This window comes from Netta rufina (genome assembly GCF_964035555.1).
Source record: "Netta rufina genome assembly, chromosome: 1".
In the NCBI taxonomy this organism is placed as follows: Eukaryota; Metazoa; Chordata; class Aves; order Anseriformes; family Anatidae; genus Netta; species Netta rufina.
The window spans coordinates 192842654-192869083 of record NC_140123.1 but is presented as its reverse complement, the minus strand read 5'-3'; the positions used below and the strand labels follow the sequence as shown (position 1 = coordinate 192869083).

The 26430-nt window shown below is 42.6% G+C and overlaps 1 protein-coding gene across 9 annotated transcripts in view; it reads right to left on the bottom strand.

The window, feature by feature from the left end:
- SRPK2 (SRSF protein kinase 2) overlaps positions 1-24010 on the bottom strand; it is a 151481-nt gene extending 127471 nt beyond the window's left edge. For 2 of the 9 annotated variants that reach the window (XM_084306318.1, XM_084306311.1), the window contains exons 1-2: positions 14562-14684; positions 14372-14450 (exon numbers count right to left, since the gene is read on the bottom strand). In XM_084306318.1, coding sequence (XP_084162444.1) covers positions 14372-14450; positions 14562-14577 — 95 coding nt within the window. In that variant the 5' untranslated portion in view covers positions 14578-14684. Of the gene's footprint in view, positions 1-14371; positions 14451-14561; positions 14685-18825; positions 18874-19014; positions 19031-19191; positions 19253-23702 lie in introns of those variants that run through there. The other 7 variants (XM_084306312.1, XM_084306315.1, XM_084306314.1 and 4 more) reach the window with 7 other exon arrangements.
- Between the last annotated feature and the right edge of the window lie 2420 nt (positions 24011-26430).

Below are 26430 nucleotides of genomic sequence, written 5' to 3'. Positions count from 1 at the left end.
TTTTTTTTAATTGCTGCACTCTCCAAAACCGCAAGCTTATTGACTCTCAAGCACAAACTTTGATTTTATGTGTTGTTCATTTCCAGCATTCATTCTCTTTGGCTCTCCTGCAGCCTGTGGCAGCTCAGGCACACATCTTTGGGCCCTCCACCAGGTTACTGGGATGGCCACAAGTAGTGGACAGAGAAGCTGGCAGCAGACACAGAGCAGTCCACACACAGCAAGCACCAAAATGAATCGGAAGGCTCAAGGTCTTCTTGCAAGGGAAGTGAGTAACATCTGAGGATTGTGACACTGAAACAGAAGCAAAGGAGAAGTAGCAAAGCCCACAAGCCAGCTGTGGGACTGTTGTTCATATGTTCCCACACACTAGCAGGGAGAAAAAACGCCCCAACTTACCAAAAAGGATGGTGAATTAAAATTAACAACCAAAGCTTCTCTATCAAATTAACCAGTAGTGTCAACTTATATTTAGCCTCTAACTCAACACCTCTGGCCAAAATGGCCAGCACTACATGTCTTTAGAACTAGATGTCCCAGCACACCTGATTCATCTTAGATTGCCATCTAGTCTCCTATGACACCTCCTGAGATAGATGAAGCTTTCCATAAAAGGATGTTTATTTCAAATGACAAATCAAAACTAACACAAACAATTTGGTTGAATGAAATATCCCCAAAATACATTTAGCCTGTTGATTTTTTCAATTCTACTATCCAAACCATGCTCCCATTTAATCAACTGTGGTCTGTAACACGAATTCCACGCCCCATGCACTGTTATATGGAAAAACTACAATGAAAATAGGAAGGGTCCAAGAGTAAAACTGTTTTCTTTCAATATACATATTGAGGTGTGATTTGTTTTAATGCTCTTTTTAATTGCAGCTATTAAAAATACTCTGTTCTCACCAGCCCTGCAAAGCGCAGGGCAAGGGTTAAGACTAGCAGCAATCCCAAAGAAGGTGCAAGGGCAGGGGGAAGGGAACCGGGTCTACTTTTAGTTTATCTCAAGATCTTCATTCCTCAGACAAACATTCTCATCACACAGAACAGGCTTTTCTGGCCTCAAAAATAAAACCTAAAGAAAACAATTCTTCTATTTCTCAGCATTAATAACACGACAAGTCATTTGATTTTCTGCACTGTTTCCTGTAGAACATGCAGAACTTTTGCTAGCTTTGTTCTACGATAAATTAATCAATTCTCAACGATACCTGTTTTAGGCAATTGAGGAAAATCAAGGATTGTGTCCTGAATAGTTTTAACCTAGTTTCTAGATGCTGGGTATGGTGAACAATGACACAACTTGGTTTAGCAGTGAGACTGCAATACTTAAAAGTAACTATTCCCTATTAAACAGCAGTTATCTAACAGGTATCTGGTGAATTAAAATAAATAGGAAATGTTGGCCTTGTTCTTTCTAGCTCTCTCTCACATTTTAAGTCAATTGAATATTCACACATTGCATTTTCACATCCAGCCTTGACTGTGAGCACGCCCAGATTACATCTACCCACAACAGCAACACTGAGTTCATCACAAAGCTTGCAGTTCCCATGAGTGCCAGTCCCTGATTAAAGAGCGACTCTATAAAATGCACAGTGCTGGAAGCATCTACTAAAATTGCTGTGTTATCTTCTCAAAATTGTTGACACGACTCATGACTTACAAGTTGATATATAGCGAGGCAATTCTGTGAAACACCAAGTATATGAAAACTTCCAATTTACATTAAAAAAAATAGAAGTAAAGCTGTAATAGCATCCAACTGGAATTTGATTAAATGCCCACAATCAGTATCATGAGACTTGGAAAACAACACGTGCTGGAACACTGTACTACTAATATGCAAGACAGGTAGCCCCAAGCAACAGACTGCCTTAAAAAAAAAAAAAAAAAAAAAAAGGTAAAATGTTTTTAGATACTATTATGTAGAAAGATGATTCCTATTCTTTTGACCTAGATCTCATAATAGGATTGTGAAACTTCTGCTCTTTTTCTAGTTTCCCTGATGCTGCTGTGATTTTAAAGCATTCACCTGAGAAGAGATTCTGGCAACTGGAGGTCTGTCTTACTGTGCTTTGTGACACCAGGAAGGGGAACTTGAAAGAAATTTACATTTCTGATTTCCTCAGGGCTCCCTGCTTCATGAAAATGAAGAATTGTGACTGTGCAGCTAAAAGGAAAAAAATAATTTTAATCATCTAAACAGTCTCAGTCTGACCAAATCACCACCTCTGTTTTGTAACTCAGAGTTACATGGCTGCAATCAACCAGCAAGTTGATACCTGCTTATTAGAAAAACCTGAGAGCAAAGCTTCCCTTTTAATCGCTTGTCCTCTAACTCCATCGGTCTTTTGCTCTTGATTATTCAGCAGAAAAGATATAAAGCTGTTGTCCTTCCCTGAGACCAAAGCCTAGCACAGCCTATAATCCTGTGATTGACATTTGCACAAGGCAGGCTGAAATAACAAGATTGAAATTCCTCAGGCATCTTAACTCCTATTTCACAGGTGAGTGAATTACTGAGCTACTACATAAGCAGGAGAACCGAAGCTTTAAAGCAGAGCTAGTTGTTCACAGCAAGAGGCAAAAACCCAAACACTTGAAATTGATGACCTGAACTCACAATCTCACCTTGGCATCAAACCCAGAGCTGCAGCTGGCATTGACTGTATGGCAAAAGCAGCATTTTGGGCAGTCGCACTCCTTCAGTATTTCGTACTCCTTGGCTAAGGCATGCCTTCCAGCCTCTTCTTCTTTACCTTTGTGTACTTGCGTTTACAAATGCTCTTCTCAAACACAAATTCTGCTCATTCAATGATTTAGCTAGCTTCCTGTAAGCAGGAAGGAGTTGCAGAACTGGGCAGCATGTTAGGTCACTCCAGCCCCTTCTGGATCTAGGCTTATGGACAGAGGTCAGGCTTACAGCTACTGGCAGATGTTGTGAGTCATCTTGTGAGGAGGTCTTAAAAATCAAAGAGCTGCCACAGTAATTCAGATCAAATACCTATCTAGGCCAGTATCATACCACTAGGTGACAAACATATGTTTAGAGATAAGTATAGAAGTGGATCGCTCTATATTAGGAAAAAATTACATGGCTGTGCTTCAGCAAACTCTTGGGAAGTCAAACTGCACCTGTGCTATAATGCCCTTAAAAGCTACTGATGGTTCTAGTATCCAGCCTTATCCTTCTTATTTTCATTTATAATTTGGCCTCTACAACATATGGCAGACACATTCTGTTGTTTGTACTGCATAAAAAAATATTTTTGTATTAAAGTCATCTCTGTGTACCATTGTTTTGTAATGAAAAACAGCAAGTTATTCATTACTCACACTCTGTACCAGTTCTGATTTTTCAGGCACATCTACAAGATATTGCTTAACCATCTTTACAGGTCTGAAAAACGCTGATCGTAAATGAAGCTGTCCAATATCCCTGATCGCCTTTAGCATCTCCTCCTTCGAGCAATTTCTTGTTCTACAACATCATTTTTGAGCTGGTTAAGATGAGAGCGATGTACCATGAGCACAAATATAAAGAACTATTTACATAGTAGCATGACTTATTTTAAATTTATGATTAGCACTCAAACATTTCAATGGCTGCGCCAAAAAATAAGCTGTGCCAAGCCCATCTACTCAGGGGTTTTCTTAGTATGAATATTTAAATTGTTCCTAAATGCCTCCACCATTTTTACCCATTTATTTTTAAATCAGCCTCCTCTCACACGAGTGCTTTTCAGCAGTTATACCGTGAACCAGACATCTTGCTCTGCTCAGGATTAAGAATTGTCTTCTTGCAGTGTCTGTTTGTGTTCCCAGAAACAGCCCTCCTCTGTAGAGTTTAACAATCATTCAGAATTACACCTTGTTATAGTTAATTTGCAGAGTTCTTCCACCCACAGACTTTTCCTTCTCGGCTGTGACTAAGGCTCCCTGCACAGTCGGTCAAATCAGTAAGAACACTAAAAGAAGTTCCATTTACCAAGCACCATGGAACTGCAACCCACAAAGACAAATAATCTTTTGAGGCTGCTAATCCTTAACATGCTCCACTGTGATAATGATCACTTCTCCAGCTACTCCACCACTGTCACCAGCTCGCTCCCTACGACAAAATCCCCTTCTGTTCGTCACAGTTACGAGGTCCTGCATCACCAGCCTCCTTTAAAGCAGAAATACAAGTTCATTCATGCTAGTGTACAGTTATTGTGTTTCATTTGTCTTGTTTAAATAAAGTTGTTTTGCTGTGTACCTTACTTATCTACACTTAGCTACATCATAACTGGCATTCTTTCAATTACTTTCTACCTGCGTTGTAGTCGCTTATTTTGCCTTATTTTCTTCAGGGATTCAGTTCTCCTTCTACAAGATGCATGACCTCAAACTGTCCGAATGTCCCACGCCAAAGGCAGCAAGTGACCGCTGGCTACTCCCACTCTGGTAGGGGGGAGAAATAAAACCTGAAGTCTTAGGGCACTTTCACAGTTCCCTTTTAAATGATAGCCCGAACCCAGCCTGGCTGCCTGCCCACAGTTCAGCAGGACAAATCCAGACCAAAGCCCAAGCTTCTGAAGTCTCTCAAAAGGAATTCAGCATTTTACACCAGTCTGAATTTTGCTTTCACAAATGTCTAGGCGGGGAAGTCCTGAATCAAAAGCAGCTCTGTACAGCAAAGAGCTGTTTCTTTCTTAAGCGTGCTGGAAGAGGAAGGACCCATCCTGCTCTCCGGGCTGCACGCACCCCCTTGAAAACACAGCTCAATTATGCATTTCCTCCTCTTACCGCAAGCTCACAGAAGCACTGCAGTCACATGCATCTGCAAGCTCAGAGCAACCACCTAGCAAGCTCTTCTCTAAGTGCTTGGTACAAACCCTTGCATGCAGCTTAGCCTACGAAGGTAGAATAACAACACATAGAGGTGAGCAGCAGCAGAAGGCAGCGAGCAGACAAGCAAACAACCAAACAGGAGAGTTATTGTGATGAGGGAAGAGAAATTGAAGAAACGGATCAATTAAGAAAAAGAGCCTCAAGAGAGAATTTTCTTTAGACCCGTAAATACAAGAAAAACATCACTAGAACAATTTGAAAATTAGTAAACAATTGACTTCAGTATCAGAATTTAAGATGGAGATATTGTACTTAGTTCTGGCTCTTATCTCTACAACAACAGAGATATTAAACCTTTTTCCTCAGGGCTAGGAAAATATAATTGACCTTTAACTGTGGAACTCTCCCTTCCATTTTTCAGAACCTGCAAACAAAGCATTGACAATAGCTCAAGGCAATTGAAGCCCTTGATGCTTTCAGTCTCCTCCATTTAAATTACTGACTTTTAATTGACTAACCTTAGCTGAGGAAAAACAGTATCAAGAAACATTATCTCACAGAAGTCTGTTCTGTGGTTTGCCTTTAACCAACAGGTTCAAGATAGGTCGTCTTTAGCATTAACGTGACTTCGTTACGCAGGACTCTGAGATCAAAGCCAAAAACATGCCAGCTGGGTTGGTGGACAAAACCAAAGTGTGTGGTATTTAAATGTGTGCCCTGTTTTCATCAGAGGATTTCCAAATACGTAGCCTGAATTTAAAACTGTACACACAACTCAAAGAAGTTTCTATATTTACAGAATTTTCACTTTGAAACTTAATAGCCCATCTTTTTTCAGCCCAAAAGCTTATTCCCAATGTCTTCCATTAAACACAGAGGCTTCTTCTGTCTGCTCCAGCAGATAGAAACTGCTGCAATTACGCTCTGTAATGTGTGCTTTCTTACACTATGCTTCTTCCCAGCCCATTCTCCACGGATATCCTGCATATGATCAAAGAGAAATCCACTCAAATCCAATAGGTCCCCCAAAGGGAGCTCATCCTAAAAGGGGAGCTACTACTGGGGTAGGGAAGGGGGCACGGGAGGAAGAATACTGCCAAAGCTCTGCCGACTTTAAGCAGCACCACCCCTCTTACAGCGTGCTCTAACACGACTGCTGAACAGATTAAACGGGAGAAAGGAAAAAGTGAGGGTAAGGGTCATGAAAAACAGAGTACAGACAGGAAAACCAGGAAGCAAGGGTTATCACCTCAAATATATGAAAGCCAACAGTATTTTAAAGGTCTGAATACTGGGAACTGTAAAGGCAGGTGGAAAGGCCATTTCTTTGTTGCTTCAAATCTCAGTATCTTTTGAAATCTGTTTTTAAATAGTCTAACAAAATATGGCCCCAATCCCAAAGTCCTGGTAGTAAATTAGAACAGAATTAGTTATTGATTATTAGAATACAGGCTAGATTACAAAGATAAGAGCTGGGCACAATTACAACAGGAATCATCAGTAAGAAAAAGAAATGATTACAAATCTAACTGCTGTATAACAACACTTTAGTTAACCATCCCATCCCTTTTTCTGTACAGGACTGAGACCACCCCGCTTGCTTTCCTTAGATACTGGCATAACGTGGGGTACTAGCCTTCTGAATCTTTCCTAGTCCTCTTTAAAAGCTATTAAAAATTAACACGACTTTCTCCAGCAGTCTTCAGTGAATCATTCCAAGACCGCAAAAATTCATGCTGACACTTTTGACACAGTTCTTAAATCTGAATTTAAATTATTATCTTTGTTTCATATCACACCATTCAGGACAGAAAGCAACTGCCCTCAAAGCTGTACAAAACCAAACAGAAGTAGAACAGTTTTCCTCGACCAGCTCTTTTCCACAGCATTTCTCTCAATACAATGCAACATGTCATCATGTAGAAGACTGCCTCTGTCTCAAGCTCGTGTTAGAAGGAGGTTACATATGGAAGAACGACGACTTTTCAGGAGCTCACAGCTACGCACATTGGTTAAGAAAAACACAAAATCGTATTTCAGGTGACTCCCCCCAACCCTGTGGAAGAAGGCACCTCTATCAATAGACTGGACTCACTGTTTATTTCTGAAGAGAGAAGAATTTGAGAGAGCTTGAGAGCACTACAAAAATGAGGAGGTACTGCACAGAAGTGTCCTTCAAGGGCAAAGTTTGCTTGTAAGAGCTCTTCTTGCACAGGCCTGTGCCGACAAGCAACGAGGCACCTGACAGTAAGTTTTAAGTTAGCATTTACAGAGTCTTACAGTCCCTGAACACGTCACAATTGATGGACAAATACAGGACTACCTCACACTTCACAGGTGCAAGGTCATTCTCTATAGGAAGCCTTAGAGGTATCCAGGTAGCCTTTGATCAGCTAACAATCCACCCAGTGAACACCTACGTGCATGGGAACTCCCTGATAGAGGCTGCTCTTAAAAACACAACTTAGCTGTCACAGTGGCCATAGTACAAGATGATTATTTTGTTTAAGCACAACAAATGCACACGAGGAAGCACTAAAATACTTTGGTAATATCCTGACATCAACTTTCTAGTCTTCTTCACATATTTAGATCCAGGCTTCCTTCAAAGGATTAAAACAATAACATGTATAGAATGTAAAAGTTGCGTGTACATATATATGGGTGTGGGTGTGTGAGCATACACACACACCATACAGTAGACGATTTTAAAATGTAGTAGTATTTTCACAAGACAAAGCAGGAAAAGGAAGCTAGATAAGGCTTACTGCCTAAAGCTCATTGTCCGTCTTAAGCAATTACAGCCAGAGACCGTTCTCATTTTCAGTAGAGATATGGATTTACTCTTTTATTACAGACCATAAGAAAACAAACAGGTCGGCACTCTGTGAACATACTCAAAATAGCCGTGTGCTTACAAGGAGCATGTGCGGCTTCCACTACTGCCCTACAGTTCATTAGTTAACGGAGAAGTCGTCCGCGCTGCCTCTAGCTTCTGCCGTGAAAAGATGGCAACACCAAAGACTTCAACCCTTGAAAAACAGGAATGGAATTTAAAGCAAAAATCTGCTTTTAAATACAAAATCTTAAGTCTCTTAAGGATAACTAATAAACTTAGCTAACAAGGTATCGTGTGTGCTCCTCAGCAGTCCCAGCAGTTCTTCTCTACATGAGGAAACAGAGATAGTTCAGTCTAATGCAATGTTTTGATATAATGCTCTCATCATCCCGCACTTCCACTGCTTTAATGGAATTCCTAACTTTGCTAGGCACATTTCCTTCTACGACACAAAACACTACAGACAGTGCTTGAGACTGAACGCTAGCTTTGAGAAGAGTCACACTGTAAGACAGCAACAAAAAAGTTGGATATCTAGCACAGCTGTGAGAGCAGGTTTCTGTCCAGGTTTTACTTCTGCCCTTTGTCTAGATAATCTACAGCTATCAAAAAGAACTGTTTGTGCACCCTCCAGCCTTTTCTCCCTGCCCACACACTAAATCTTTATAATGGTCAAAAAGGATATTTAGGACACGATCAAGGAGCCGAGTAATAAAGGAATTCTTTCTTTCATGTTAACACGTGTGAATTCAATCAGGCTATCCAAAACTAAACACTGAGCCAAATCACATTATTTTTGTCAAACCAAATCAAATTTATTACACCGTCTGACATTCTAATTTATTCAGTAAAGATTTCCAATATGTATCTTCAAATTGTAGTTTTTTTTAAAAAAAGCAGCCAATAACTTCCAGTCTGTCCTTATTTTGATAACGAAAGGAAGAGAGACATGTTTATATTTCAAATTCCACACCCAGGCCTTGTCCACAAAATTTATTACCATCCTGCTCCGTAGTTAGAGAAGAACAAGTTAAACAAAACAAACATGCACTGCAGAACAAGCGGCCCTGTCCTTTATCTTAAATAACAACCCAACAGCTCATCTCAACATGATCTGAAACACTAAAAGTAGGCATTTTCCCTCCCCGACCAATGCACTCTTGTTCAACAGTATTGTACTGAACTTCATTTTCCTTAATAAGACTGTTATACAATGTTATTTCATCAAAGAGAATTATTACAAATGAGATTAAAGTGCCAGGATGGTTTCTATAATCACTGCCTGTTCAAAAAGGAACGAATCTTGACAGATTTTCCTGATCAGGTAATTCTTTGATAATAGATGTGCTTATATGACAATCACAGAATGGTTTGGGTTGGAAGTGTCCTTAAGGATCACCCAGTTCCACTGCCCTGCCATGGGCAGGGACACCTCCCAGCAGCCCAGGCTGCCCAAAGCCCCATCCAGCCTGGCCTTGGACACCTCCAGGGATGGGGCATCCACAGCTTCTTTGGGCCTCACCACCCTCAGAGTGAATAATTTCCTCCTAACCTCTAACCTAAATCTCCTCTTTTTCAGTTTAAAGCCATTCCCCCTTGTCCTGATCTGACTGACCAAAAAGCTGCTCTCTGAGCAACTGTCGCTCCCCCCGAGGGACAGTGCTTGTCCCAGCCTCCACCTGGACGCAGAGCCATTGACCACCACACTCTGGGTGCAACCTTCAAGCCAATTCCTTACCCACTAAATAGTCCACCCGTCAAATCCATCCGTCTGCATTTTGGAGATCAGGGTGTCACGTGGGACTGCGTCAAAGGCCTTGTAGAAGCCCAGGTAGATGCTCTTCCCTTGTCAACTGATGCAGTCACTCCATCGCAGAAGGCCATCAGGTTGGTCAGGCAGGATTTGCCCTTGGTGAAGCCGTGCTGGCTGTCTCGGATCACCTCCTTGTCCTGTGTGTGCTGTGCATTGCTTCCAGGAGGATCTGTTCCACAATCTTTCCAGGCACGTAGGTGTGGGCTCACCAGTCTGTAGTTCCCCAGATCCTCCTTTCCACCATTTTTAAAAATGGGAGTGACGTTTCCCTTTTTCCAATCACCAGGGACTTCACCTGGACTTCTTAAATATGATGGAGAGAGGCTTGGCAGCTCCATCAGCCGGTTCCCTCAGGACCACAGATGCATGGCATCAGGCCCCACAGGCTTGTACCTGTTCAGTGTCATCAGGTGGTCTTGAACCTGCTCTTCGCTTACAGTGGGAGGGACTCTGCTCCCCCCAGCCTTCTCCTAGGGGCTCAGGGAAAATAACCACGGGTTCACGGTCAGTAACTACTGTCAGCACACAAATCCGCAAGACCTCAGCAGCATATTAGAAGTTCTGGAGCCATTCCCATTTCAGAAATCAGGTTGATTAGAGCTATGGGATATTTTCTTCCTAGATGACACCAGAAGGTGTCATAAGTCAAAATGAACACACCTAGTAATACACACGTGCTGCTTTACACTGAAATTTGCTTTAGATTCTATTGGATTCCACAAAAAAAAAAAGTCTTTGCTAGCTGTTTTATTATGAAATTACAAAGGTGAACACGACTCACTCAGGCATTCAAGCTCAAGCATGTCAGAACTCCTACTTATGTTTCTGTAATCAATACATGCAATTATTTACCTCTTTACAAAAGAATTGTTAGTATTATCTCTATGCTACTAAAATCAACTTCGTTTCTCTCAGCTGAATCCTTCTCTATGTTGTACCCTTTAAGAGGGCATGATGTTAAGCACCTGAAGCCTACATACACTGAGTGGGCAAATAACCAAGATAAACACTTGTAGCCTTGTGGTACACACAGCTTAATGAAATCTTAACAAAAATTGACAGAAATAGGAAAATAAAGCTCTGACTAAAATATTTGTAGCAAGAAGACAAAAGGTTATCTAGAAAGGAGCCAAGGGTAGCAATCCCATCAAAATCACATTTTGAGTAAATAACCCAATCCGACACAGAGAGTGGACTTCCTAAATTGATCCATCCCAGGATAGGATGGATGTCTCAGATATCCACATACTGCAGCCTCAGACCACTAGCAGTCAAAAAAATATACAGAAAAATGCAAATAAACAAAACACATTTCCCATATACATACCCTTGAGGAAAAAAAAAAAAAAAAAAAAAAAAAGTGAATGAAAAGGGTTGGAGGGTTTTCAAAAGTTCTGCAAGCAAAAAATAATTTAAGCCAATAACAGTCACCGTAACGCTGTGCAAGAGGGTATTTTTTTCCCCTCCTCAAAGAGGAACTCTCATTAAGAGAAAGTTGAGAAGCACTGTGGTAGAGAAACATTGACAAGCAAAAGTGGATCATTTTCAGGCACAAAGGTACAACTATGATGTCATATATCCAAAAAATTTGATAGCTGTGCAATACCTACTGGCCCCAAGAAGTTAGTTATATGGAAGCATGCCATAGAGAAATCTGGCACTTCCCAAGTTCGCTAAGATACGTATCCCTCACCACTTCCAAGAAGTATCACATGGTCATCATCCCCTGTTCAGAAGTACTGCTAAAGACGAAACCAAAAATCCACTCTATGAGAAAACTGAAAAGGTGATCTTAATCTCTGGATTTAAGCATTTGATGGCCAGGCTTGGTAATCTTAAAGGTCTTTTCCAACCTAAAACTTTCTGTGATTTGCACTGACATATTCAACACATGAATCAATCCTCTCTCCATACATCCATAAGCTTCAAGCATCAGCTGGATCTTTCTACATGCAAAACTCTGTCCTTTAACTTTAGGTAGAAGTTTAGAGTAAACGTTTAATACACAAACATCTTATTGCATATGGCTTCTGTCACATTCATTTACACAAAGTCGAGCAAAATAAAAACAATCCAAGACAGAGATTTGTTCTAGCTGAAGCCAATACTAGTCTGACTAAGAAGAAGAGCTTATCACTCTGATGAATGCAAAACTTAAGACGTACCTCAGGGCACCTCTTACAGGCGCCCAGGCGCTACCAGTGCTAAATACAGGACAGCAAACACACTTGCCTATCTGTAAGAGAGTTTACCTCAAAACACGGGCACGGGCATCTGTTGAAAATGCTACTTCACAGACCTCTCTCAACGCAGATCTCACTTTTAAGGAGAAATAATTCACAGAGGACCGGAACTAACCATTTTGATTAATCTTCTACCTGACTCAGAAAATACATAAACGGTTTGCACACGCTGCATGAGAGTCCATCTATTATTACCAGAAGCAAATGCTAACCATTATTTTTAAATAGTGAGATATTATTCTTTTTCAGCAGTCTGGGGGACTGAATGTGAAGTGAGGCTGTACCAACTATGTTTTGTTATTACATACAATTTTAGATATAGTCTTAATCCAAGACAAAGTGCTTTCGCTTCAGAACATGAGTCATTTACCTTCTACTTTCTTATTTTTCCCACCTATTACCAAAGTAATCCGGATTCACCTCCACCAGTTCTCATTCCTCACTTAAGGAGGTCAACGCCGAGCAGTCCCAGGATTGATCTCGCGGCCTTTCATGGCAATCAAGGTCACACCAGACAAAAAGCTATTCAGCGTCAAAGAGCACTGTAATTTCTTCTTGTGTCATCATCCTAATATTATTCAAACAAAAGCCTGCAAGTAAGTTACAATGCGATGTAGCTCTCCTAGCCAATTCTAGGAGAGGAATCCTGCAGCTCCTCTGAAGCACATTGTTATGAGCAACAATGGAAGTTGCTCTATAAAGCTACAACCCAACAGAGAAGAGCGTTAAAAAAAAAAAAAAGCAGCTTTGGATTCAAAACTGAGTCACAATTAAGTAATTCACTACTTGGAAGTTACGTTACAGAATTTGTGCCCCCCAGATATCCGCATTTTCATTCACGTGATGTGCACCACAATCACTGTAGAGCTCTAACACATTGGTATAAGCTGTAACAGCTGGAATAAAAAAAAAAAAGCTAAGAACTGGAAAAAACAGACACTTCTGATGAGATTTCTTTTCTGAAATAACGTTCACTTTACGTTGGGGGCCTAAACCACGTATTGCACTACATACAGAGAGACTTGAAATCTTGCAAGGAGTTTCCCAAGAAGCATAAAACGGAGTAGGAGGTCTCAATACCACACATGTGGTTTGAAGAGAAAAGAAAGCAAACACAGCAGAAAAGAAATGATGGCTCCGACGTCTACCACAGCAAAACCACCGTTTCCCGAGGCAACTGAACAGATTGGGCCACTGCATCTGGAAATGCCGACTCAGTATGGGCGAGTGGCCAGCTCCTGACTGAGCACCCTGACTGAACAGTGGCCAGTTTCTTCAAACATAAAGAGTACCAGCTCTGTGCTTACTGAAAGGAAACTTTTGACAGACTCATTCAGCAAGACATCCCGCTGCAGCTCTGGTTTAAAAAAAAATGTAACAGTAATCATTAAACACTATGATCTAACTAGACCAAAAAGTTATTAATAATCTGCTGGTTAAGACTCTACGAAAGCTACAAAACCCTAGAGGTTTTTATAGGAACCTAGAGTTCCTGTAAAGTTTGACACATTTCTGTTTTCAAAGTGGTAAAACCAAACCACGTAATGTTACAAACTGACTTTCAGAAAGGTTTCGGGAAACAATAGAACCAACCCAATCGCATTGTGTATGTTGTGCCCAAGATTTATTTCCGTTGCAATAATTCCAACTTCACGCCACCAGCAGTGTAACGTGGCATCTGTGTGACACTGGAGGAAAGAGCAGCAGAACGGGGTGCAGACCACATGGCAGCCTGACGACCACTACCACAGAACTTCATCCTGCGCTGGTTTCACCTGTCTCACAAGGAGAAAGCTCACTTATGGTAACTAAAAAAAGTAAATGAATACCGGGATCAGGTGGAGGTTATTATTTCTTCCTACAGAAATCAAAAAGAAAAGGACCTCACGCTTCAATTACTTTCTCTAGCACGTAGCCATACCTTTAGCCCATCACATACACGTGCCCACCGGTTACATCCAGCTATGTTCTTTTCTGTAACACGCAGCCAAACCTTTACCCCACCACACAGACATGCTCGTGGTTACATCCAGCTCCCCTGGTCTTCGGACGGGGCAAGCAGGAGGAGAGGGGAACGCGGGGCAGAACCAAGCAGGGCCCCCAAGGGACAACACAAAGCCAGGAGGCTGTCACGCGTCCTAAGCCACCGGTAAGGTCTCCGTGAACCAAACACAGCTCAAGAAGCGCGAAAGGCTGCGAGGAGAGAAACTAAACCGGGGAAAACTCCAACGCCGCCTCATCGCAGGAGGGGCTCCGAGGAAAGAGGCGCCGGAGCGGGAGCACGACGGAGAGGTGCGTGAGCTTAAAAACGGGTATCAGGGAGTGAGAACAGACGGAGAACGCGAAGCCAGGAGGGTAAAACACCACGATTTCCGCCGGCACCCGCGACAGGCGCTTCAATAACATAATAACATAACACGGGGCGGCTGGGGCGAGGCAGGGGCAGATGGCGGCACACGGGGGAAGGGCACGGCCGGGGGGGGGGCTCGGAAAGGGCCAGGAGGAGGCGGCGGCGACACGGGCAGGCCGGGCCCGGAGCCGCCGAGGGGCTGGGGCCGAGGAGGAGCCGCGGGGGCCGTTACGGGGCGCAGCCGAACGCGGGGGAAGGAGGCGGGGAGCGGGTCCCGTACTCACTTCTTGTGGGGCGGCTTCTCCCTCCTGCCCGCCGCCGCCGGCTGCTTGGGCCGCCGCCTGCGGGCCTGCAGGGCCAGCACTGCGCGAGGAGATAAGAACAACCGGGAGACGGCGTTAAGCACAGCGGCTGAGGCTGCCCTGCCTCGCCAGACACCCCCCGGCCCCAAATCCCCCTCTCCCGCCGCGGTACCTTTGCGCGAGTTCATCGCCCCGCGCCGCACGCTCCGGCCGGACTCGAACCCGGGTCCTCGGCGCCGCGCCCTGCCCTGCCCTGCCCGGCCCTGCCCTGCCCCTGCCGCGTCCCCGCGCCGGGCACCGGCCGGCAGCAGCAGCCCCGCCCCGCCCCGCTCGGTGCCGGCCCCCAGTGCGCAGGCGCCGGCGCGCTGGCGGCGGGGCCGGGGCCGGAAAGGCGGGGGCGGGGCGGTGGCAGGTGGCGGCGGGAGCGCACCTGAGGCGAGGCGAGGCGAGGCGAGGCGCGGCCCCTGGGTGGCAGCGGCCGGGCTCCACTTGGCTTGGTGTTGTTAAGTTATTGTCGTTATTTGGGGGTGCGCCCCGCGCTGGGATGCTGGAAACTTTGTGGCAGCTTGTTCTAATAAAGAATTATTTCGTAGAATTATGAATAAAGACCTCCAACAGCATCTGGCGCAACTGCCCCTACCACTACTATCACCCACTAACCGTGTCCCCAAGCACCACACGGCCCCAAGCACCACAGTATTTGTGTGAAATCTGGCGCTCGTGCTACAGATCCCCAAGCACACGGTTCTGAGGGATTTCAGGGAAGGGATGGAGATGCGCAGGGCTCCCAGAGCTCAGAAAGAGGCAGCTCTGCCCTCCACCAGCAGCCACCTCCAGGGGTCCACCCTTGGGTGTCCCTGAGGGGGTTGTTCAGCTAGTAGCCGAGTGAAGCCACCCAAACACCACCCTCATCGTCCCTGTGCTGCTCCATGCTCAGGGTCATGGCAAGGGAAGGATGAGAGGAGCCCCGCAGCACTGGAAGCGCCCCTGTGCCTCCCCAGCAGCCGCCCGGGGCTAGGTCAGCCTCAGCTTATCAGGAACTGCGGGGTCAGGTGCCAAAAGCAATTAACCTCATGACACAAATCCAGGGAAATTAGATTTCCTTAATTCTGATTCTCACTAAGTTATTTGCCACGACTGACAACTCTACAAGTTTTTTTCTTCCCGCAGACCGCGACAGTAACGTGGCATCACAGTGCCCACGAAGCCGGGTGCTATTTGGATATGGCCTTGTTCTGACCTGTTGAAAGCTGTCATCTATATCTGCTGTGCATAGCATGCCTCGATTTTTGACACTTGTTCTGACTTTGAAATTTCATGTACTCACAATTTCTAATTATGCTTGATGCTGAACATGATCTGGGTCAGACTGAGAACTCCAGTGTGAGCGTGAGGCTTGTCTCGCCTCTCTTTTATCTGCGCGTGGGACTGGAATTCAAAGGCATAATAATGAAAGATAACAGCGGATGGTCACTAAATTTCAAGGCCTCCCTAAATGGCAAGCCAAATGCACAAGGATGAAGATCTAAAGGGAGCTGTGGTCAAGGTCTTGTGAGAGTGAAGAGAAGCAATAATCACTAGTCTTAAGTAATTGGATCGTAGAGATTTCAGCTAGACAGAAAATTGAATCCGTAGCTGTGGTTAGTTCAGCTTGGAAATGGGACAGGAACAGAAATACAAAGCTAGACAGCTCAGAGAGGACATACCACAATGTGTAATACATTTTCATCTGGCTAGGGAGCCTGGTGAACAGAAAACAATGGAGCCATGAAGTTTCTAAACTCCAACTCTCCTCTGCCAACATGAGGCACCACAGCTGCATTTCTAAATCAACACATTTTCTGTTTTCCATCCTCCATAATAAAGGAAGACGGAAAAAAAAATAATAATCCATGTTGGTATGTTATGCATCTGCCTTTTTGTGGTTAGTCTTTTAGTGATAGTTCAGAGTGATGGATCAGCCAACAGATGGCTGTACTGGAATGTTGAAGTCTTTCTTCTTAGAAATTATAGATACATGAAAATTAAGAATAGTTGGATGTAAGAAAGAAAATTACATATCTACCCTTTGGTTTTAGGCTAATTTTAATTTCATTGGTTCAGTTGTGCCTTTGCATGAATGCCTGTGCCTGTACAGACAATGGTAGAAACAAGCGGCTGATGATGGAGAAATGGAGAGACTATTCTTTTTTTGTTATTTATTTTCAGTGGCAGTGCTGGCTTAAAGTTGTCTTTTAGGTTTGACTGTAAAGCGGAAATCATATTAGGGCCCCAATCATCTTTTCAGCTACTCATGTGTAATTCTATTTACTTCAGTGGGAGACTTATATGTAGAACTGATTGGAAAATTGGGTCTTAGGTAACTACAGTGAACTTTGCTTACATCAGCAGGGTTACAAATTCACCAAATCTGGGGTCAGGAAGGAATTTCCCTCATGAGCATAATGTCAGCAACATAATCAGGGCTTGGGGACAATTTGTTAGTGAACAGAGAAGGAGTTATGTTAGTACCAGGTGAGTATATTCCACTCAGTCAATGACTCTGTATTCAGTGAACACGTATTCCTGATTTTTGTTGTGATTTTTCCTGAAAAGCTGCTTGGATAATGCTCACAAAGAAGTGAAAAAAGTGCACTGAGACTCCAGGTATGTATGGAGAGGATTACCATGTGCAATTAACTAAACTGAAGAGTAAATTAAGGTAAATAGAGGCTAAATGTATTTCAGGAAAAAAAAAAAAAAGTATTTCTCAGACTTGAGAATCTAACTCCATGAGAACCCAAGCTGTAAGTGAAAATTAAATATATATATATATATATATATATATATATAAACAGAAAATTGAAGAAATAATTCATGGCACTTGGATTGCCCGGACTATGTCTTTTTGAATCCGCTCATTTCAGTGAAATTCTTCATCCTAATTTCAGTATGTCTTATTGTATGCAACTCACCCTTTACAAAAATAGATGATGAATAAAGAGAGAAGACCGGAAAGCAAAAGAAGACGTTTGCAAAAATCAATGAACAATATAAAGAACAGTGGACTAGGTCAGAATGCAACTGTTTCTGGCTGCCTCTCTTTGAACATAATACGGGAACAGGTGCCTGTTCTATTACAAGGATTACCGCAGACCTCATTCACAGTGGGGAAGGGCACTGTGAGATTTAGGTAATATGACCTTCACAGAAAGGAGTAACATCAGATTTAGGTGATCTCAGGTGCAAACATCAGGGGAGGGAAAGGAGAAAATAACAAATTATGGGATGATATTTTACTTCTTCATAATGTTGTTCGGACCAGACATCTGAAACCCCACAGATGTTTGGTTTCTTTTCTTTCCACCCGTCTTCAAAATATCCCACTTACACAAAAAGACATTAACTTTTCAGACATGAATGAAATACATTTGTACAGAATAAAAAGTAATCTAGCAGCAATCCTGTAAGCATGATAGTCTGCTTTCTGAGAATAATTCACAACTCTTCCCTGAGCAGAGGGATGTTGGAAGCTTTCGCCCTAATTTCTGTACCAATTCCTTTCAGCGTTATGTTTCCCAGTGTGTGGTAGTGTGCTCTCTGAATTGCACTTTCTCAGAAATTCGGGTATTAGCTAATTGCATGCTGCTTTTGCACAGAATGGAACAGACAAGAAATATCGCATAAAGCAAAGGGAGAAAAAAAAAACATTGGGTGGTGGAGAGTTCTTATTAATATGCAAGTCCAGCCTTCTCATCCTCTCGCCTTTCATGTTTGTCTCTTGTTCCGTCAGTTCCCACCCCCATTCCACATTTCTTTAAGTATGATGCACTAGTGTGTGCATACTAACAATGAGTCTGTCCTCTTGTTCACTTAAAGAATTTTCTGGCTGCCAACGCACTGTTTTTTTTCCCCCTCTAGGATTTAAACAAAGCAAAGAGAACAATTCTCTGCTTAGTTTTGAGCAACAGAGACAAAGATAGGAAGTATTTACCAACAGCAAATAATAAAGTGTGTTTGTTTTCAAAGGCAGGAGGACTGTTGGCTCATCACAGCATGAGTATAACTCCAGTTAACAGGAGGAGCGATGAACACATTAAACAAGGAAAGCAGAACTGTTATCTTGGAAACGTAACTGGAGAAAAATATAGCAGGAAGCAAGAGTTGGAATTTCCAGAAAACAAAACAAAACAAACAAAACAGGAGGTCAGAAATTCCTGAATTCACATTCCTGGCTCATTCACTGATTCATTGTGTTCTTCCTAAAGCAAATTACGTGACTCATCTGATTTCATCTTCATCTACAAAATGGTATAGTGTATGCCAGCAGCACAGAGTTAACATTGGTAGAGAATTCTTGTTTATCAAGTACATTGGGATTAATAATAAAAGAAAAAAGACACCAAGTTCAAAGCAGACTGGCTTAACACCAATTTGACATCAAATTAAAAACTTACCTGTGCCTAGAAATAGCTGCATCAACCCAGATATGCATTGTACTAGTGTAAAATAGGGCATGAACTGGCATGACTTAACTCAGACCTGAAAGAGGATTAAAATAGACTATGGCAATGTTTTTATGATAACATTTCTTCTGTGTTTAGTCAATCTAGTGTTGAAGTACCCAGATTTCTGAAATCACTCACCGAGTCTTTCCTTTCTCCTTTACTTCCAGCAGGCTCCTGAACACTCTTTCAGTTAAACTTCCTCCTGTGTCCTGTCTTAAATGTCATCATTACCCCCTCTCCTCCTGTTTCTCAGCTCTTTACCCAGCTTGCCCTTCTCATTTCAACCTCCCTCATCTTCTTGTTCCAATCTATTACCTTTTTTGTCTCTGTTTAAATCAGTTGGGTTCTTCCTTCATGCCGATTACGTGTCAGCAAGGGACGAGAGGATCACCAGAAGATGAGTGACTGCTCCCAGATTCCTGACCAAACACATCACAAGCAATTATAGGGAAAGTTCCTCAACAGTGATGCAGCTGTGGTTTGGGCTCATGCCTACTCTTTCACTCTGAATGGCAGCTATGCAGTCTGGTCATGCCTGTGAGAGATTTCTCTGCTACGTGAGCGTGGAATACTCAGAGACTTAAGTATTAAAGTCTAACATGTCACTATCCAACATGTGCAGAATGCCATTCTACAAAGCCTCATAATCTGGCCCCATTTGAGGAGATTTTCATCAGTTCTTGCAAAGCCACATCTTTGGTATTAAGGCCTTCTTCTAAGAAGTCTTAGCTAAGAAATCTCCCTACTCAGAGTTAGGGATCATCAACCAGTGGGACGAGAATTCATTAGAAATCAGATGTGGGCTTACCCAGTTTCCTCTTCTGTTGGCTTCGACTACACAAACAATAGTCACAATGGAAACAACAAGGCACAGCCTGTGAGCTCAGCGTAAGAAGAAGCAATTGACTCATTTTTTCTTGAAGAATAAAGCCTCTTTCTTCCCCACAACCTCCTCTGTACTTTTACTTGATATAGGATGTTTCCTCAGCCCTCAAAAAAACAGACACCAGTAGGATGATGCCATGATGATGCCACGTTATGTCAGCAGTGCCCCAGGTGTCCTTTCCTCAACAATTCCTTCAGTGTGACATAGCTCCAGTGCCCTTACCAACACCTCTCTGGGTGATGAATAACCACTGCCCCGCTGTGCTACACCTCAGCAAGGACCAGGGCTCCTTTATGAAGTTTCAGGTTTCCGTGCATTCTGAAATAAACTCCTGTTAGTGGAGTGGCCAGTAAAGAAGCACTGGCCAAACTGGTTTATCTGGGCATAGTCTGAGAACTTCATCCAGACAGCACAATAAACTTGTCCTGTTTTGTAGGAGGCAACCATTTGGTAAATGATAGCTCAGTTACATAGGCAACATGCATCAGTGGCTACAGTACACTACTGTTTACCATTAAAGCACAGAATAGAGCTGCTTTTGCTTAATTAGGCTTGATTACATATAAAGTAGTCAAGGAACTACTGCGCTAGAGGGGCATTTCAAAGAGGTATCTCAGGATTCTTTTAGTACGATCAAAACATCCCTCTTCAAAATGTATGAATTATTTCATTACTCGGTATGGGATATTTCATCCCATATGATTAAAATTTTACAAAGTTAACAGTAACAGGATCTTACAAAGTGAAATGTCAGCCAGCTTCAATAGTCGTTAGCATTAACAGCCTGGTTCGTAACATCTGTGAACTAACCATGCAGTTTCATTCTATCTGGATACGCCTGTGCCGTATCTATACCATATAAAACAGCAACGTGAATTTTTTAAAGTAGAAAATGTCACAGCTAATCATTAAAATTGAACTGGCTCGGCTTGTTAGCTAAGCAGTATTTCTTTCCAGCCTTCACAAAGGACACTCATGAATAAACTTTGTTAGTTTCAAAGAACTGAATAAAGACTGATTATCCACCTCTAGGCACTCAAAATTCCCCGTGCTCCTACTATAAGATGCATAACATCAAATAACAGTGAAAATATTCTAAACAGTTGGCTGTGTTTTCATTCAAAGCACAGAGAACTAATCCAGTGCAATGTGGCTTGTGCATTGTTAGAAATGAATTCAGTGGGCTTGATTTTTCGGTTTTGATTTAATCATGTTTTACACCCACTTTGCTGTTCATTGTAGTCACATAAATGACTGTGGTGGGAAATATTCACGTTTGCACCTTCAGAGCTGCAAAACTTTATAGTAAACATTAAGAATGTAAATATTGTCACTAAAGAGTATGCATTAATTGCATTATTTACTCAAGCCAGGCCTTTAAAATCACTACACTATAAAACTACATTCCCACAATACGCCATCCATCCAAAGTAACTTCTCAGTATCAGGATTTTTACCCACATTCACAAGCACTCACTACTTTACGAGGTGAGCTGCCCTGACAGAGGCAGCTCTGAGAGATACGCACAACATGCTCAGAACTATGAACAAAACTAAAGGACTATGGCACAAACACTAGGTACAAAAATGCTACTGGGAATTCAATACGCTACTAAATCCAGTGTGTGTGCTCAGAGCATGCCTCCTGGATTTCCAGGAGAACAGAGGGTGCCTTTTCCATCTCTTCCTCTGAACTGTAGCGTGGAACCCAAGTGCAAATATGATGTTGTTAATGGTTTTGTCCACACACTGATTTATCTAATTACTCTTCTGGTTATATCATCTTTGTCTGACCTGTTCAAAACTTCAGATAAGGCTCCATGGCTCTTCTTTTTTTCCCAAATAATACATAGTTCAAGGTCAATAATTCAATTATAGACTAAAGCACTGTGTGAAATAGTATTGGGAATCTACCTGCAAATAAGAAAAATATTCAAGAATCCTATTTGCGGTGAAATTAACAGTAATCTGAATGGTAATGGAAATCTGCATTGCCAGCATAGCATTCCCCTTTTTTCTATAGCCAGCCTGGTCCTCATGTAAAAAAGTACATCTGTCTGAGTGGTCTTCACTTTAGGAATTTGTGGTGGGCTATCCTCCTCTGAACTCTGAAATTCCTTAAGCAGTTGAAGATAACAGAATCACAGAGAGCTGAGGCTGGCAGGGCCCTCTGGAGCCAGCTGCTCCAACCCCTGCCCAAGCAGGGACACCCAGAGCAGGCTGCCCGGGACCACGTCCAGGTGGCTTCTGAAAGTCTCCAAGGAGGAGACCCCACAGCCTACAGGACTACACCTATAGACGCTGCTGAGATCCCCTGAGCTTCTGCAGGCTGAGTCCCAGCTCCCCCAGCCTCCCCTCAGAGGAGAGGTGCTCCAGTCCCACCACCTTGGTAGCCCTCCATTGGGCTCCTTCCACTATGCCCACATCAATCCTGCACTTGGGGGCCCAGAACTGGACCCAGCCTCACCAGGGCTGAGTGAAATGTGCGTCCCATGTATATTACATACAGTCTGGTAAACATCTGCTCTGCAGCTTACTGGGCACGAGGGAAAACACAACTCAAAGAACAAGACTTGATTTTGTAACTTGTGTTCTCCAGCTTCCCAGTTGTTCTTTAAATTATTGGCAACCATTTCTTCCTTCTTCCCAGTTCCTTTTTCAGTAGTAAATTCATGTTAGACCTGTATCCAAAGCTTATTTGCAGCAGGTTATCCCTGAATCATTATCTGAATCATTATTTTCTTGATTTTGTTTGTTTGTTAAGTGTCTTTTCTGGATCACGGTTGTTTTCACCAAATATGTATCTAATTTTTCCCACAGAAAGAAGGAAAAAAAAAAAAAACAAAAACAAACAAACAAAAAAAAAAAAAAAAAAAAAAAAAAAAAAAAAAAAAAACCACCCCTGTAATGATTTGTATAATACTAAGCCTTAAATTAATATTTTATGTGCTTAGTATGCCTTCATTTCATCTCTCTCTTCCACTTAGAAACCGTTCTACTCCATGCTGCCAGTCTACAGAGCCTACAGTATTTCATATTAATGTATTCTTACACAGAAATTGTGATGGTTGGGAGGATGGTCCCAGTCCCTCAACAAGGGATGAAAGGGATGCTTACCAGCTACGGTTTCAAGCAGCAGTGCCATGAGAATATATTAATCAGCTGGAGGTCCCAGACTGGAAGAAGGAACAATTTTTTCCCAGCATCTGGTAGAAGGCTATTATAATCTGGTGCCCAATTAGCAAGGCACTGAATAGAGAGAGCTAATAAGCTGTAGAGCATACACTGGAAGAGAGCTCTCTCCGGCAGTTTTGCTGACCACCATGATTTTCTCATATTTTAATCATTTGTAAGACTCTTCAAACAGCAACAGGGAAAATATGCAGGTGAACATTAACAGGATACTGAATTGGGATGCCAAGGCTAGCTAAAAATAAATGTGCTTCTTATCTTTTTTGGCTGGAAAGCATGCTGTGAACTAAAAGTGACAGGAGACCAGGCACAGCAAGCACAAAATGCCTTCTTCACTTAATACACGTGGGACTTGTCGTGCCTGCTCCCTGCAACAGTGCTTCAATGCTAGTACCAGTGTAGTGCTCTGCTCACAGAATTTAGCTGTTACAGATAAAAAAAGATATGCCCCTGGTTCTTGCTAAGCCTTCTAATCCCAGCTTTGAGTAAGTTTAATAGTTATCAGTTAAACCCTTGATAGAGTAAATCGTTAATTGCATTGGTAAATTTTCCCCAGCTGGGATTTATGTGCACATACCCACATAGAACAAGGGGCCCAAGGGGAAAAAGGAAAGAGGGAAGTGATGCCACTTCTGTCCTTGGTGAAAGGAAGGCCATACTATACCAACTTCTATCCCCCCCCCTCCCAACAATAATACCTGCATTGGTTATGCTTTTTTCTACCCATAAAAAAGAACAAACCTTTTACCTGGTGGCACTGTCATCAGTTGTCTTTCTACTTGAGTCCATCCTCTGATAAATCCATGGTCACAGCACAGATTCTCTGTCCATTTGGCTGCTCTGAGGTTACCACTTCGCTACCTCTGCTGCTGGCCTTTCCTGCAGTACAGCCCTTTTTGCCCCAATCTAAAATCTGAGACGAACTGTTCTGCCTCAAAAGCTGCCCAGTGTGATTGTGCCAGCAGGTGCATTTGCAGCTTCTAATTTTCTTGTCCTGGCACTGAATTACTCCCTGCTTGATCTTTTCCTCCTCAAATTTACAAGTAATCATCTGTAAGTGTGTGCCATCCCAAATGACCTGCTTTGCTGTGCTCACCCCACAGGACTACCTGAGGGTTGTGCAAGTCTCCAGTTGGCTCACAGTGCTGGAACACAGCTGTCCCTGCGAGTATCGTTTTGCATTGCTTGATTGAAATAGCTGTACAGAAACTGAGCAACTCATGTGAAGACAGGGACTTAAACTGCTGTATGGTCCCTCATATTAAGGAGGTAAATGGAAAATGAAGAGGTAAGCAGGTAAAAATAGAGCTTGCCTTGAACTGTGGGGGTCCCTGGAGTAATACCTGAGTGCACATGCCATCAGCCATGTTCACATTGCAAAATAGATGGGACGGATATCAAGCGGGCAAAACTTGCCTTTAATTTATCCCCTTGGCTATGACAATAGGACTAGACTCAGAGGACTTCAAGAACATTTCCTAACCTGACTTCTTCAGGAAGAGACCACAAGGTACGAAAGCGTAGCTCACATTTCCTTTTCTGTCCTATTTTCATACCTCAGCAGCCTTGTGTAACTCTTAACCTTTTGTAACTCAGAAGAAATGGTCCAGCTTTTCATCATAGCCTAGTAATTTTACTTTTCTATTGTCAGGGCCAAACATGAGTTCCCAAATATAATTTTTGAGATGCCCACAGCAGACAAAGATACAGGTATGAGCTGCGTAAGCAGGTTTTTGGTAGCTTCTAAGGACCCAGCTTGGCTCATAGCAGCAGCCAGTTACTGGTGTCCTGTGGCTACTGTGGGCTAAATTATTGAATTAGTGATTTAATAAACTAGAAAATTAGCAGGATACACTGCTGGAGAAACCAAAGCTAGCTAGTTAAAGTTGGCTTAAATTTGTTAGCACAAACTGCAGTTACACAGGACCTGCAGAGCAGAGAACTGGTTCTGTGTCCATGCAGTCCTCCATGAAGCAAGACATTGTGGGTTCCTAGGCCAGCAGACCACCGATTAGATCTGAAATTCAGGACCCAGGTCCCACAGCTACACTGAGATGCGATCCAGCCATGCTCAGCCTTCACCACCTGGTTTTGATGGGTGGAACGAGCAGCAGGCATGAGGCCAGGAAGCAGCTGTCCCATGCTCTGGTCCCAGCTCCTATCCAAAGCACTGCAGGACCAGGGGCAGGGCATATTGTGCAGCACAACTCTTCTGCGCTTTAGGCAGGACTCAAGAATGTTAGATTACATTAGACAAATAATTAGTTGTTTACTGTGTGCGTAAAATATGATTTTCTCCTAGTTTAACCACACTGCTTAATCATGCCTCCCCAGCACAGATATTTCAGCCTCTTTCCGTGTTTTTCTTCAAGCAGCATATCATTGATTTCCTCAGTTAGCCAACTCAGACACTCAGCCACAGTTTTTTTATTCAAACAGGATTTAATTAGATTGGAAAATCATCCTTTTGTATGCCCAAAGATATTGAACCTAAACAGAAGTATATGGCCAATTGCTCTCCCCTGCATGCGTACTCCAGCTCCCAACACAGTCATTTTGAAATGCCAGCAAATGCTAGCACCAGAACTTTTGTAAATGTCACATGCTTGAAGATAAGTGCTTAAAGTTTTAACTCTGAATAACTTATTCATTTCATAACTCATTTAACCTCTTTCTAAATTATAATCTTATGTGGTGTTTTTGTTCTTTCTGAAGTTGAAATTTATTTATTTGTACTGAGTGCAAGAAATCCAATACTCTAAACTAATTAAATTATCTAAATGAGTCATCCCAAAAGCTACTCTAATTACTATTTTACTCCTTTTATTTCCCCCCCCCCCCCTTAGGATTGCATGAATCTTTCCTTACCTTTGTTTTTTTTTTTTTTTTCTAAAAAAACAACATTTGTATGAAGGGTTAGTCTCCATCTGATAATTTTTGACTTCATTGTCCAATTTCAAATGAATCTGGAGAAGGTTAGAATTTTCCAAGTTTCTATGAAGATACCAAGATTAGACACCAGCAATGTTCCCAGGAGAGGAAAGGAAGGAGAACACAGGAGCCTATTTGGCAGGAGCTGCTGCATCCTCACCAGTGACTGAAGCCCATTCTGCTACTGTGGTCCAGGCAACAAGTTGAAAAAGGATAAGCAGAGGGCAAAGATTGTGTCTAGGATGTACAAATGAGCTTGGAATATTGCAAGATTGTGGTGGGGCATCTGAAATATAGAAGAGAGCTGAGTATTGGCAGGAAGTGCAGGAGGTAAGGAAGACTGGGAGAATATTTTGGTGACATAACAGTAGGAAGATGTTGGGGACATAGGATATTGGTTTAACAAAAAGCAACTTTCATTAATTTTTCTACTTATGAAACAAAGCAGTGGTTTGATAAGGCCAGCACTTGCTTAGCCCTTTTGAACGGAACCTGTCTGTACCTTAATTGCCAAATCATTTCAAAATGGAACTTCAGACAGGGGT